Source organism: Poromitra crassiceps (assembly GCF_964638095.1).
Source record: "Poromitra crassiceps genome assembly, chromosome: 18".
NCBI lineage: Eukaryota > Metazoa > Chordata > Actinopteri > Beryciformes > Melamphaidae > Poromitra > Poromitra crassiceps.
In genome coordinates this window covers 23,729,663-23,745,255 of record NC_139636.1, presented here as the reverse complement: position 1 = coordinate 23,745,255, position 15,593 = coordinate 23,729,663, and the positions used below count along the sequence as shown (strand labels likewise).

The following is a 15,593-nucleotide window of genomic DNA, read 5'->3' as shown; positions in this document are numbered from 1 at the left end:
AATCAAGCGAGATTCCCTGCATTTTTATTAAAATTTTCAATTTTTCAATTGTATGTAATGTTAAAAACAAAAAGGCAATTAAGACTTGGAAACTGTTTATGAATAAATGTTGAAATAAGAAACTACAATGTAGCCTACAAAGTTGTATTCAAATGTGCTCTTGGACGTCTTCTGTACAGCGCCTTGCGATTGAAGCTTAAGCAATCCAGTAGGTGGCGGTAGTGCAACATTTAAGGATGCCAGCCGCCATAAAACTCCACAGAAGAAGAAAACGAAGAAGGAGCCCTGCGATTGGTGGACGAGTTTTGAACGGTTTAAGCGTGAACAAAAAGCCTTGCGATTGGTGGACGAAGTTTTGAACGGTTTAAGCGGTCAACACTGAAGAGGAAGTAGACATTCTGTAGTTACTCACGAGCTCTAAAGGAAATACGAGAATTCCTCTATTTTAGATCGTGTATTATTAAGTGAAGCATGCAGTAGGGGTAGGTTTTAACGTTAGCGGAGCAGCGACCATCGACATATATTTCAACAGCTTGGATATCAAAGGTAACGTTAACTTATTTAACGAGGGAAAATATCGCTAACGTTAGCTGGCTGATGCTAACCTTACATATTAGCCATATTGGCAAATAAACGGCAAATAAAAACAACTACGGCCAGCTTGCGTACCCAAATTAGTTGCATGTCTCTGTTTTCTAGTCACGTTAATTAGACATTTAGTATTTGTCATTGTAACGTTAACATTAGTGTAAACTGTTGACTAGTGCTATGTTTTCGCAGTTATAACGCATAACTATTAACGTTAACATTATGGAGGGATCGATCACACGATGATAACGTTACCCCGGCCTATAAAAAACAATCCACGAAAAAAACAAAAACATGCACACATTTCGCAAATGCATGCCTGATGATTAACGTTAGATGATTAACGTTCAGCAGTAACTATTAAAGACTCAAAAAAGTGATTGCCATAACTGCCCAAACATAACCTCATCGTGCACCAAGATCATCAGTATTAGACTAGTCTACACAACTTTATTGCAGTTACCATTTCCATAGGCTGCCAGCCAGTCGGTGGCCGATATCCAATTCTTTTTGTACCAAATTATATGCTTTTATCACGAAATGCACAATTTTTATGGGATTTAATCAATGGCATCTTCAATGATCAATGTTATCTGCCTTCCCTTAATCGTTCCTGTCATGTTCTTGCCCCCCAACTCTCTTCCAACCTGTAGAAATGTCAGGTAGAACGGAAGTTTACACACACATGAACATACCATACATATCATTAACAATAACACATTGTTTGCTAGCCTGAACCCTCCAGATGTCACTGCAATCCATTTGTATTTAGTTGCCTCAGTCGGTCTTTATTTAACTCAGTGGGTCTTTATTTAACAGTGCAATCTTTCCCTTAGGCTGCCACCATGAATCTCTCATCATCATCATCTATACGGTCCCTCATGCAAATGTTTGATGGCAAAATACAAGAATTCACCAGTGACATTAATGATGTCCACCTGGTTTGGCTCGAGGAGATCCAACAAGAAGCCAACCGCATGTTCTCAAGGTAGGCTTGATACCAAAAATATTATAATCTAAATTGTCTCAACTTCCTTTCACAGGGTTCCACCTTCCAAATGTAGTTGTGCTAAATTGTGATTCTGTTCATGCACATTATTATTATCATCGTTATCATTTTAAGCTTTTGCTTCATTTCGACATAGATTTGCGTTCAAGCTACTTGCTTTGAAAATAACTTTCTTTTTCTTTTTCAGTGATTTTAATACGGAGCCCGAGTTGATGCCAAAAACTCCATCCCAGAAAAAGAACAGTCGCAGGAAGCGTGTGTCTTTGGGGCGTCAAGAAGAAAATCAATCCAGGCGAAGGTTTATTGCTTTAGTTACATTTTCCTTAAAGCCCCCGTCCAGTCAGTTTTTCCTACCTGTACAATCATTGATGTCCTATGAAAACGTAGATGTGTCTGTGCTGTATCAACGCACATCATCATTTGCTCCAAAGAAGTTGAATTGATAAGAACCGAAGCTAATGGCTTGTTCCACCCATTATTCCACTGCAGCATAATGACTGCAGGTGTTGTCTGTTCTCTCTTTGTTAAACTCTTTGTCTGTGCCCAGAGTGGAAATACAGGAAACAGTCGCCGCCATGACAGTCTGCCTGCATCTCGGAAAAACATATATTGTTATAATATCAACAACTAGCCAACCGCAATCAAAGCTGGTGGACTTTATGGAAAGAGCGTGACTCGAACTGGTTAACAGTTATATCAAACTGGTTATTCAGTGGCGTTTTGCACCCACATAAGTAATGTAGCTCACAGCTAGCTAATGCTAATGCCAGCTATTTACTGTAACTGTATACTCTAATGTATTATCTGAACATCATATGTCAGACCACTACAATGTCTGATGTCATCCCCTGTTTTGACCAAGAGCTTATTTTGAGGACTTTGAGCCCAAAATTAGGTTATTTTCCAACAAAATACACTGGCGAACACTAGCTAATCAGCAGACCAGGGCAGGACCCAGCAACACGTGAAATATCTTAAGGATGACAATACACTGGAGGGGGGCTTTAATGCTCTTATTTTCACATTTCTTAAATTAAAACTTGTACAAGGCTGAACATGTTGCACTCGTTTACACTGTAAATAAATGTTGCTTTCTTGTCCAGTTTTTCAAAGGGACGGCGCAGCAACCTTCGCCGTGTCTCCTCCTCTGTGAAAACACTGAACCTCATACCTGAAGATGGTCCTGAGGCTTCCACCTCTGAGGCCATCCCCATGAAGCCCAAACGGACCACCCGCAGAAACAAACAAACACAGCCTGAGGTGGCAGTGGTTGCAGGCAGCTGTGAAGAGAGTTCTGTGCTGGACAAGGAGCTGGCAACGGTAGAGGAAGAGAAGGCGGACAAACGGAACCAAGTGAAAAATACAGAGACAGAGAGAGAGCCAGTCTGGTCATCGATCACAGCCGCTTCTCCACCTAAGATGCCCTCACCTGAGGTGGTGGTGAAGATCACTTCATCTGATCGCCAGACAGCTGAGATGCCTAGGAAGCCAGAACCTAAGATGCCCTCACCTGAGGTGGTGGTGAAGATCACTTCATCTGATCGCCAGACAGCTGAGATGCCTAGGAAGCCAGAACCAAAGATGCCCTTACCTGAGGTGGTGGTGAAGATCACTTCATCTGATTGCCACTCAGCTGAGATGGCTAGGAAGCCAGAACCTAAGATGCCCTCACCTGAGGTGGTCGTGAGTATCACTGCAGCCGACCGCCACTCAGCTGAGTTGGCGAAGAAGCGAGAATCCTCTCCTGGCCGCACAGCGACTAAAATTGCGATAGCCGCCTCACCTAAGAGTTCACGGCGGAGCTCTGTGCGTGTCTCCCTCAAGCTGCGGCACTCACTGGCAGGGCTGCGCCACAGCCAGACACAGGAGTCAGTGCGCCGGGCCTCCAGGCGTTCTTTCCAAAAGAAGAAGCAGCGCCTGGGTGACTCCATGATCAGCAGTAATGTCAGTGGTGAGTAAGGAGCCACATTTGGTGGAACATTGCCCAGGTGTGGTTTGGGAGTTTGTCTTGTGAGTTCCACACATTACATATGGTTAAGCAATGGGTTATATTGTTATTTGTGGCTAATACTCCTCCCCACCCCATTATAGAGGACTCTTCCGTGGATTCTGAAGAGGATGAACAGGCGTAAGTGATGAGTAAAATATTTCTTATGCCTGGGTGAATGTGTAAAGAATGTTTTTTCTTTTTTTTTACCTGACCTAAGCTTGTTTAGATGATAGTTTGTTAGAGATGCTGACTATGTGGGACATTAACAGCAGCCACCACCAGGCAGATGCTGCTCCATTTTGACAGTGGCTGCTGATAAGTTTGTCTACTACTTAACCAGCCACTTTGGCAGGTAAAAGGCCATGATTCCCATGTCCAATTATATAAACAATGTAGTTTACTTGTAAAATGGTTGAAAGTGGCTGATAAATTGTTGGACCAGCCACTGGCCAGAGAATAAAAGGTTAGTTCCTTCCCTGAATCATGGTGGATGTATGTTTTCTTTACTGTAGGATGGGGGCAGTCGGACTTGCAGAGGTCGCTCCAGAGGTATGAAATGAATATTAGGGTGCTTTCTCACTGTCGCCCCAGTGCTGTTCCCGAGCGCACTTCTCCCCAAATTGACCCCAGTTTCAGAACGTTTGATGAGTGTGAACGTTGCGTTCCGTTCCATGCCGGGGAACCGTGACAGGATCCACTTGAAAAGGTGGTCTGGGGAGCACTTTGTCGTGCCCGGGCACGGAACACTTGCGAGTGTGAAAGCCAACAGTTCAGAACCACATAGACAACACACGGGCGAGGATAAACTCCAGGATGACGCAAGTGCACTCTGTTCCGTTTCCGAGTGCGGAAGAAATGTTGTAATGTGAAAGCTGAGAGGGGAGGGGGGCAATCGTTCCTGGGTACGGAACGGAACAGAACGAAAGCGATCGTTCCCAGTGAGAAAGCACCCTTAATCATTTTTCCTTTATTATTAATATTTTTATTTTTGTTGTCTAGAGAACAACAGTGTTATCAGTTGTGCTATTGAGCAGCTGATATTTATTATTGATTTTTATCAAACATAGCAAACAATGGACCAGAACACAGTCAGCCCCATTCGACGCATTACTCGCTCGACCTTGAGGCCTGTAAACTCTCCCACCATGGCACCTTCCACTTCGACCACCAAGCATCTAGTTGGCACACCAGATGGTTCAGGTACAGGGACTCTGAATTTCATTATAAACTGTTCTTGTTGAATGGTAACGATGAGTTGGTAACTGATAGACCAGGTGTGTACTGAGGTTACTTAATATGTCTCCCCCATCTCTTTTCCTCAAAGCTGCCTATGAAAATCCACTCGTACGTTCAAGGTAAAACACAAAACTAACATATTTTGCTTCTAGTTGTAAATGTACCAAACATGTAATTTTAATGTTCAAACATATTTTTTTATTTTTTTATATATGCTTGCATAATAAATGTATTGTATACATTTCAGGAGTGTGTGTGTGTGTGCGCGCGAGCGCAATAGTAGTTAGAGACTACCGGTATTTCATTTATATAGCTTACCTTATTATCTTTGTCAGTTTTTAGTACTAGTTCTGAATTGTATTTTGTGAGCTAATTTCATTCTGTATAGCTTGAATGACAATCAAATGAAACTTGAGCTTTATTACTAAACACTGGTTTTATGTATATTTTGTGGCTTGCATTTTCAAATGCTGGGGTAAAATGGACCTGTATATTTTGAGCTATAATGGGCTAACACTGTTCTAAAATAAAATTTTCATTTCTGTCTCCAGGTTGCGGCAGAGCACCAAACGCAAAGCACCTGCCCATAGTGAAGAAAGCCCCATGAAAAGGGTCTCCATTCCAAAGAGTGTAAGATGAGAAAATCTTTCTGGGCGTAAAGGTTTAAAATGTTTGGTTGGGTCGAATAATAAAATCTGGTTTCTTAATCAAAAAACTAGTGATGACATGTGATTGAAACTTAATACTTTTTTTGGTTTGTTTAGGTAAGGCCCAATATGAGAGCTTTTCTCCACACTGTGCAGAAGAACAAGATGCTGATGATGACTCCAAGTTCCCTGGCCCGAACTTCTGTTACCAAGTCTTTCATTAAACACACCACTCCTTTGAAGTCTGATCTCAAGGTTTGTAGTCGGCATATTTTAGTATCAGTGGCTTTAATCAGTCACATTTAGTCATTTAGGGGTTGAGGAATTTCTGGAAATTCACAAAGTTTTGAGTTAGGCAAAATGAGAACTGGGAATTTCTACTTCTATGCAGGGAGCAAAATGTAAAAAGAGTCATATCTCAGAGAAATGGTGTAACTTAAAGAGACACTCCACCGAAAAGCAATGCTGATTTATTTTGCACATAATCTCACACATTCATGCACAAAATGACATCACTGGTCTACAACTTTACTAAAATCAACTCTCAATAATAGTCAAACTAAATGAATGCCAGCAAAACAGTTTTCAGGTATGTGTGAGATTATGTGCAAAATAACTCGACATTGAAAATCGGCTGAGTGTTCCTTAACCCATTGATACCTGATGCAGCATTTGCGTGTGTATCCCTCATTTGTTTGTGTATCCCTTTAAGACCGCGTTGACGCGGTTCACGGTCTTAAAGGGATACACACACAAATGCTGCATCAGGTATCAATGGGTTAAGACATGAGTAAGGCCGTGGCCACATTCATCCGTTGTGTCTGTACGTCTCCGTTCATTTCAATTAATTTTCAACGACAGCTATCCGTTGGCAGCACTGATGACGCGTCCGTCCCCGGCAGATTTCCATCCGTTTTGACAGGCAGAAAGAAATTTCAACCAAGTTGAATGGATTCGTCATCGTCCGTTTAGAAAATCAGGTTTGAGGAGGCTTCATATGAATGCCAGAATGCTGACGTTCCAAAACAAAGCAACAGACATAAATCTATCGTTAGTAATTCTGTACGTTTTTCAACGGATCAGTGTGGCCGAAGCCTTGATGTTTCTTTCACTACAGTGGAAGCTATCATCTTTATCCCTTTAGAACTTTTTGGAGCTCAGGACAACACAGGGAAGGGTGCAAATTTAAGTGACGGAGTAAGAAATCCTCCTATGTACATCGTGTCACAGAAGTCACTTGACTTTATTTCAGCCTTACATTGGGAACCGTGGGTAATCTGTTTGTTTTAACAGTTGAATTTCCATAGAAAACCTCACATTTGGTGAGGTTGTGTGTGCTTTGATTTGAGGGCATTTTTGCAGTCTTGTTTAGCAGTCAAACTATGTGGTTAGACTTATGTGGATTTTTTTTCTCCTTTCCCCCAGTTCTCTAGTGATGGTCTAGTGGTAAGTGTAAGGTTATGGCACTGGGTAATATCTGGGCGTTTGGTGGTCTCTAATACCGGTAGTCTGTTTGGCAACGTGTGTCGCCCTAATCCACCACTTCTTGTACACTTGACACTCCCCTGTCTACACTTGTACACTGACTCTGAAATTGTCTTTGATTTCATGGCTTACTAATCCTGAGTCTCTGCAGTGTTTTGATAGAACAACCCTTTTTAAATGGTTACCATAACATCACAATTCACTGTGTTTTAAAACACATTTTGTGATTTGCAGTAGGTAGAATGGCAAATCCATCTATAAACAGAAGATGTGTTGCTATGATCCAGGAGAGTTCAATATATAACACAGGTGTCCAAATTCTTTCGTATGAAGGGCCAAAATTAATCTGGGTGGATGGCCGTGAGCCAAAAATAAATGTTGATGTTTTGTGAAATTACATTGTCCACAAAGTCAGTGACTGCTAGTCACGACTAGTGAGCACTCTCAAAAAAAGTTTCAAAAGCTAAGGTGCAAGGCGCAAACAATATACAGAAGGACAGAAAAACCAGCACTCAAAATAAATCCTTTTGGTTTTTTAATACCTTCAAAGCAGCAGTCAAGCAATGATGGACGTTTCAGCACAAGCCTTTTTCTGTCCTTTTGTGAAATTACATTAAAATATATTATTTTATGGACAGTTTGGCAACCATGACATGGTCCGCTAAGTGGTCCTGTTTCTTGTGTGAATACTATTTTTGGGCAGTGGTGGCCCAATGGTTAGAGAAGCGAGCTTGTGACCGGAAGGTCGTCGGTTCAATCCCCGGGACCGGCAGGATAAATCTGGGTGGGGAAAGTGAAAAGGCAGCGCTTGCCCCTCCCTCATTACCACCACTGAGGTGCCCTTGAGCAAGGCCCTTAACCCCAACCGCTCCAGTGGAGCTGATCAGTGGCCAGCAGATCAGACTGTGGTTGTACTGGTCAGCTTCCAGGTGTGAATGTGTGCGTGAATGTGAACAGGGCACTCCTGAAAAAGAGAGCATTGCTCTCAGTGAGACTCCCCCTGTATAAATAAAGGTAAAAAAAAAAAAAAAAATTATTATTAGAGGAAATCAGACTATAATATACCGTAACCATGACTGCATGGTTAATATAGCTTTGTGGCATTTTTAGAAATGCACAGCTGATGTAACTGTCCCTGGCTTGTGCCATATGGGTGAGCTCCTGTGTAGAAATCTAGCTTGGTTATTGAAGGAAGGATATGGTAGATGAGAATGAGTGTTGGTTGGCTTGTGAGGTTTGAAGTTTGCAACTATCCTAGATGTTACGTTGAATTAGACCCACAACACCACCAATAGACTCAAATGGTAAGTTCTAGGTTCCCAGAACCACGCATCTCCACTGAACTCTGTAAGAACATAGCAATAAAATAAATTCTGTCTGGGTGGATTTTTGCCTAAACTAATCCCAGGATTATGGTGTCTTTTGTTTTGGGAAGTCATCTGTTTCCACATAGGCTACAGTAGCCTACTGTAGGGATGTAGCAATACACGTATACGTATCAAACTGTTTAGGTTCAATATGCATTGAAAACCTAAACAAATCTTTCACTGCTCAACAGTGCAAGTCTTCCACAAGGATATCATGGTAAACTAAAACTGAGACATATTTTTAAACTAGACCTTGAAAATAATAAAATAAATTAAGTTAATAATTTAAGTCAAGGACATTTCTCTGGAATTTCTACTTTTTTGCTGTATTGAAAACATACTGAAGCGTGAATTTTGTGACCGTTACACCCCTGCCCACATGCCATTTTGGAACCATTTGACCGTTACCACCACCTATTACTGTACCAGTCTGCTGTGTTAACAACATCCGTATCTAAACTCCATTGTAACTTTTTCCTCCTAGTTAAGGGAGCGCATAAAACTGGAAGCGCTTAAAAAGAAGCAAGAGCAAGAGGAGGAAAGAATGAAGAAAATGGAAGAAGACAAGAAAAAGAAACAGGATGAACTCAAAAGGTTGGCACCCAATGTGGTATTGCATTCGGACCTGTACAAAATAACTTTGTACTTTGGTTCCATGTCTGCCGACTGGACATATGACTCTGTCATGGACATTGTCTGTCTTTGTTTAGTTGGTTTGGTTTGAAGTTGTAATTGTTTTGAAATGTATTCATTCATTTTTTTGCTTTAGGAAAAGGGATGAGAGGCAGAAAAGAGTGGCTGAGGCCAGAGTAAAGGGGGAACAGAAAGAAGAAGAAAAGAAAAAGAAGATTGAACAGAAAATGGCTATTGATGAGAAGAACGATAAGGTGTGTAATCAATGTCATTACTCTGATTCTTCAGAAATTGCATGTGCTAATCCACCTCAAAGCAGCATGGGGACCGGTGGGGGGCACGGTGGCGCAGTGGTAAGCGCTGACGCCTCACAGCTAGAAGGTCCTGGGTTCGCTGTGAGCGCTGAAGGAGTGCGTGGGGGGGGGGACTTTGGTCTAACGATCATTGCTGTTGTGCCTGTTTGATCCCAGGCCAAGAAGAAGGTGGCGTTGAAACGTCAGGAGGAGCTGGAGCAGAGGCGGAAACTGGATGAAGAGGCTAGAAAGAAGAAGCAAGCAGTGAGACCATTACTCATTTTTGTGTCATAACTCAACTTTTTCTGTTGCATGCACATTTGGTTTTCCACCAGATACATTCAGTAGCGAAGCCCCGCTGCTGCATCGTTTTCTCACGGTGAGAACAATTTGCAGCGGTGGGGCTTCGTTATCACCCCTCCACTGGAGGATAAAGTGATAACCTGATTTGACTACTGCACAGAGCAGTATGTTTATTGTTTACCCCCCACTGCACTATTGAGTACAGTAACTGATATGGGCTGTTTCACATTGTCCTCACAAACTAGGATTTATTTTGCCTAAAGCGCCTGTTTATTGGTTTTCCTCTTATGACCTGCTTAACTCTTTCCCCGCCATTGACTTGTTTTTACGTCATTCATGAGACGATGCTTCCCTGCCATTGACGTGATAACATGTATTAATGTTTTTGCCGTCGTGTGATAGATGGCTCTCTTACCGTATGAAATGCTACTGCACTTCCAAAATGACATAGAAGCCACCGTTATTGTATAGAGCAGCTTTGACCGAGGCACCGACTCCATGACAGCGGGGCAGTCGGTCATCAAACTTTTTTATTTTTTTTATTTTTTATGATGCAAGGTGCTGATACACGTCACATGTCCTCAGGTAGTTTAGTTAGCAATCCAGTTTGTAAACTCTCACACCGTGTAAATCTCAGATGGTACATTTGCTCCTGACCTCCAGACATGGACAACCAGTCGCCCAAAGGGGCAAGACGATAGTGCGACCCGCATCCCCTCTCCTGAGAGCGAACTCTTGCGGTGGCTGGTGACTTCCTTTTGAAACTCAGGCGGGGATTGAGTTAACAACTGATCAGTCATTGAATTGATCCAATTCCTTTAGAATTGGTTAGTTGTCGGAATTGATGGTTGGCTTTTATTTTGGCAATTATTTTGCCCATCTCTGGAGTTTCTGTTGCAAAGTGTGCACTTGCCTTGGAATAAGGATGCGAACAGGTCATTTTTCATTATTTAAATGTAAGTAACTGGGATTGATTTATTGCCATGTCAATTTTGTTTACCTTCAGATCATAGTGATTGGACTTTTCTTGTAACCTGCCTTTTATTTATTTATTTTCTAGGATGATGAGAAGCGTCAACAGGAACACTTGGCCAAGCAGAAGGCAGAGGAAGAGGAGCAGCGTGCTCGCAAGCTGGCCGAGGCCCGCAGAGCAAGGGAGCAGGAGCTTGAGAAAGAGAGACAGGCTGCTGCTGAAAGGTTGGTCCTTTACTTTTTAATGTAACTGTATTATGCTAGTAGCATAATAACTAGCACATTTATCTTTTGAGCATGATACTTCATTAAATTGAAATGTGCATTGGTGAAGGTGGTAATGAAGTGTGGACTGGTAGGAATTGTATTTTCGTTCAGTTTGTTTTGCTGAATTGAATCCTGTTCTTCAGGGAGCAAGCAGAAAAAGCAAGGGCTCTTGCTCTGCAGCGGGAACTGGAGAGAGCTGCAAGGGAGAAAGAGAGGAGAGACTTGGAGGAGAAGAGAAAGGAGCTTGAGGAAAGGAGAAAGCGGGTAAGGATTAGTCCATGAAGAAGTTAGTTTTACACTGAACAGAATGAAATACAATACAACACATGGCACACATTAGATTACAGTGTTTCCCCTAGAAAATCTCTCAGGCCTGGAGGGATTTCGAAACGTACCTTGACCGCAACGGTCGGGGCCCTCGCTGGCGATGCTAAACTTTTAGCTAACCTGTTCACAAAAGCATCCCAAGTATCATCATACTATTATGGGATGCGATGCGAACAGTTGTATTATGGGATGTGCGTTTCGCAGGCAATGACATGTTGACATGTTTTGGAACAGCGCTGCACGCTGGCGCAATGCTCCTAAAAGCAAAATGCTTATTGTTTTGAATGATTTGGCATTTTCTATTACTGTCAACACCAGTATTGCTGTATTGTAATAATATGCCATAAATGTTTATTGAAATTTTGGGGAGAGCAGGAAAAAAATCTTTTAAAAAAAAAAGTTATTTTTCCGCCAGGCCTGTAGACTGGTAGGGGAAACACTGGACATTTCAGGACATGGCAGTAATGCCATGCTGGCAATGATTTAACCTTCATGTATCCAAGCTTCATCAAGCTTGCTGAGCACACGCTGTTTTTTTCCGGCAATGCTTTACTTCACATTCATACACAAATGTATTGCTGGGACTTGCCCAGTACTAGGCTGTTACTAACTTACTGGTGGCCACAGAGCAGCTTCCTTGGAGCAACTGATGCCTTCAGAGCCTTCAGAGGAAAGTGCATAAAAATGTACCGGTAATTGCATTTATAAACCACAGATATTGTTAATGACTCGTAGCTCATTTGCTCCCCCGGGTAACAACTGCTTGATGAATACAAATAACTCATCCAAATTGTAAATGTGAGTACTTTATTCTCCTGATAAACTAGGAGGAGCAGCAGAGATTGGCTGCAGAACAGCAGGCTGCTAAACAGAGGGAAGCTGCTAAAGAGTTGGAAGCTGCTAAAGCGAGAGAAGCCGCCAAGCAGAGAGAGGCGGCTGCTAAGAATATTACTGCTGCTGATGTTCAGGTGAGCAGGCAGGAAAGAAATTATTAATATTCGGTTTAACACTTGAATGTTAGTATATGTTGGCTTAAAGGGGAATTATTTTCAATTTAATGATCTGCAATAGCCTCTATGAACATGAAAAATATTTCTCTTAAAAATGACCATGATATGTATGTGTATATACCGTAAATTTCGGACTATAAGCCGCGGCTTTTTCCCCGTTTTTTGGCCCTGCGGCTTATGTAACGGTGCGGCTTATCTATGGATTTTTTCAGAAAAAAAAAAAAAAAAAATCTCTCTTCAGCACTCTTTCTAACTATAAATCCACTTCTGTTTTAATTTCCTCTCTTGCCCTCTTTTCACCACACCGCAGACACTGTGTGCACTGTAAAAAAAAACACAGGTGGTGTTGTGTTATGTTGTTTTGTTGAAATGTTAATAAATGGGAGCTTCCTCAAACAGCCATCTCTTTCCCGACAATCCCCTCTGTGCATGAACCCTTACATATGGTAATTAAACATTAAAACACAATTTAAAAAAAAAACATTAAAACACCTGCGGCTTATAGTCCGGTGCGGCTTATAGTGCGGAAATTACGGTATATACACGTATGTATGTATGTATGTATATATATATATATATACATACATACATACATCTAGAATAGCTGCTGCAGCTAATAGTGATCCTAATAAACTTAAATAACATCCACAGTAAAGTAACAGTAGTAAATGTTTGCCAAGTCACATTTCCGTGGGCACAACATTGGAACACTAGGATCATTGATCTCCCCCTTAGCTTTTATCATTTAAGATGTTTGATAAGGCCTTAAGTTGCAGGCATCCCTTATGGAGGACGTTTCATAATCAGTGATATATGAACTAAATGTACTGCACTTTTCTCTTTGCTCCTTTCGGCGCTCTGTCATGAAGGCTCCTGCTGGGAAGGGTCCTGCCCTGAATGAGACCGTGGATATCGAGGTAAAGGCAGAGTCGTGTGATAAATCTACCCACCATAGACACTTGGAAAATAAGACGACTAAACATTTTATATTAATCTTTTGGTACTTCATCAGTTTTCATCTTAAACCTAGACCAAGATATAACTAATAAGTAGTATTGGGGCGGGGGGTCGCTTTTTCCGTGTGTTTGTGTGTGAGAGAGTTGGTAATGGTGTTCAACATAAATCAAACTTTATTGCAGTTCAGTATCCATACTATTTCAGTATTAACAAGACATGCATAAATTTAGTTGAATGAAGGTATTTTATTGTCTGTGATGCAGTGATCAAAAGACTGATATGTACCACTTTTCTTCTTGATCCTCTCAGCGTTCTGTGATGCAGACACCAAAAGCAAAGGGTGCATGTGCCCTGAATGTGACTATGGATATTGAGGTAAAATATGCTGTTATATAATATATAAGGGATAATCAACGACTAGGTGTGCGTTATACGATTTTAATGCATGACGTGGAGGCGAAGAACCACCCTCGGCGGTTGCCTCCGCGAAGTGCATTAAAATCGTATAACGCACATCTTGGAGTTGATTATCCCGCTTATACCACGGTCATTTGCCAACAATATAAAATGAAAGCATTCACATTTTTGGTGCAAGTTTAGCAATCAAAATCTTTAGCTGTGCTGTTTGATTAAACAGCTGTGTAGGTTGGGGAGCCGATGAATTTACATGTGATTAGACTTGAGCCGGGCTATGTGTGCGTTACACGGTTTTAATGCACACCTGCCGGCCAATCATAAACTAGTCAGACCACGGTATCAAACTTGATGATGCATGAGATGGCAGTCATTTTATATTATTTTGCTAAATGCATTTTAACTTTCTGTCGTAAACCGAGGTATGTTACTGATCAGTTTCAGAATTCAAATAATGCTTCAAAATGCATATTGTCCTTTCCTACAGAAATCTCCTCAGTCATATAAGATCACTCCGAAGGGCGGCAACAAGCCTCTTGTTTTGAGCAAAAACGGTGAGGACTATGGGATGGATCAAAATAGCGACGACTCGACCGATGACGAGTCTGCACCACGGAAACCAATACCATCGTGGGCACAAGGTATGGATAAACTATTGTACTTTATTGTACGTTATTTATGATGATACCTATCGGTTCAGTCTTCACAACGTATCTGAGCTGCTGTAATCTTATATAGATTATGAATCCATTTTACTGTGACACTTTGTAATGCATGAGTTTGAATTAGAATTTAGTTATTCACATATTCATGGTCTTTGAATGTTTGCGTTTCTTGTGGTATCTTGTTATTTTTAACCTTTTTAGGGTTCAATATCAAAAAAGAAATGACATAAGTTTTACCAGATTTGCTCAATATCTCAGAGCTGCACTCTATGCGTAGCCTACATAACCTTATCATTTCCAACTCTGTACATTTTCCATACACAATGCTTAAATTTAACATGTTTTTCCGCCTCCAAGGTCAAAATCTGCAGCAGCTCATCGTGAAACAGTACTATAACCCTCCAGATCTCGTCTCGTTCTTCGGAGCGATTGAACCACCAAAGCTGGAGGACATCTTCAATAAGAGCAAACCTCGCTATTTCAAACGCACCAGCTCTGCAGTTTGGAACTCACCACCTCGAGGTGCAAACCAGTGTTAAACACTGGGAATGGGGTCAGGGTTTTCTTCATTGTATTATCTAAACTGTCTAGTCTTCAATAAAGTAGTGTTCCTTGGGATTGGGATGGGATAGGGGCAGGGCCTGAAATTAAAGCCCGCCCAGCCGCCACGTGCCGCCACGTGACCTGCTCTCAGGCTTACCCTGCTTACGAGTCACAAGGTAGTGACTCGTAGGTCTGAGAGCAGGTCACGTGGCGGCTGGGTTTACCCAGGCTAGGGTCTGTCCGCCATGGGGGGGGGGCTTCTATTTTCCCCCACTGTTCACTGTTTCTTACTTATTTTAATATTTTGTAAAAACTCCTATAGTTTTCAAATTGTTGTTCCCTATTCACATGTTCTGTTTTTCTTGCTTATTTTAATATTTTGTAAAAACTCATTGTTCTTAGGAGTGATTTAACCTCCAAAGCTGGAGACACTTGCTGTGTGACACTTGCCACCTCAAGTTGGAAACCACTGGGAATGGGGTCAGGGTTTTCTTCCTCTTTTATTTGTTTTAAAAAGTGTCAATAAAGCATACAGTTTTGTTCCATATTCACATTTTCTTGTTTGTGTTTTGTTTGATCTACCATCAAGTCTCCTATTAGAGAGATTTAATCCAATGCATTAGGGCAGTGGTTCTCAAACTTCTTCATGTCAAGGACCCCTAAAGTATCAAATTAGACCACAGCCCTCATAGGCCCTTTTCACAGCATCCGTAACTTGTCAATTGTCACTCGGCCTGTTTCTGGCCTAGACAGGAAACAAGCAGCGGAAATAGCTCGTTCACTTGAGAATCAGACACAACGAATAAGAAAATAAAACTGCAAACAACGCGAGACTCAGTCATTAACAAAAGATGGACATACCGAACGACGTTTTTTTTTTTATTAGT

General features: G+C 41.6%; 1 protein-coding gene across 2 annotated transcripts; it reads left to right on the top strand.

Moving 5' to 3' along the window:
- Positions 1-389: 389 nt before the first annotated feature.
- On the top strand, positions 390-15,221 carry incenp (inner centromere protein). Of its 2 annotated transcripts, XM_083654522.1 has the most exons (21): positions 390-546; positions 1,425-1,576; positions 1,785-1,895; positions 2,701-3,548; positions 3,689-3,725; positions 4,100-4,136; positions 4,655-4,787; positions 4,912-4,942; positions 5,375-5,453; positions 5,588-5,725; positions 6,896-6,916; positions 8,807-8,916; positions 9,092-9,209; positions 9,426-9,512; positions 10,612-10,748; positions 10,934-11,054; positions 11,945-12,085; positions 12,997-13,044; positions 13,394-13,459; positions 13,986-14,139; positions 14,521-15,221. In XM_083654522.1, exons 2-21 carry the CDS (start codon positions 1,434-1,436, stop codon positions 14,700-14,702), a joined length of 2,742 nt encoding a protein of 913 aa, XP_083510648.1. In that variant the 5' UTR covers positions 390-546; positions 1,425-1,433; the 3' UTR covers positions 14,703-15,221. The 2 variants fall into 2 exon arrangements, with proteins under 2 accessions (XP_083510648.1, XP_083510649.1); XM_083654523.1 differs by lacking the exon at positions 6,896-6,916.
- The last annotated feature ends 372 nt before the right edge of the window (positions 15,222-15,593 follow it).

Coding starts and splice junctions, on each gene's coding strand:
- incenp (XM_083654522.1), top strand. CDS start 1,434: ATGAATCTCTCATCATCATCATCTATACGGTCCCTCATGCAAATGTTT. Junction 1,896..2,700: donor GAAAATCAATCCAGGCGAAG/GTTTATTGCTTT, acceptor TTTCTTGTCCAG/TTTTTCAAAGGGACGGCGCA. Junction 6,917..8,806: donor TCTCTAGTGATGGTCTAGTG/GTAAGTGTAAGG, acceptor TTTTCCTCCTAG/TTAAGGGAGCGCATAAAACT.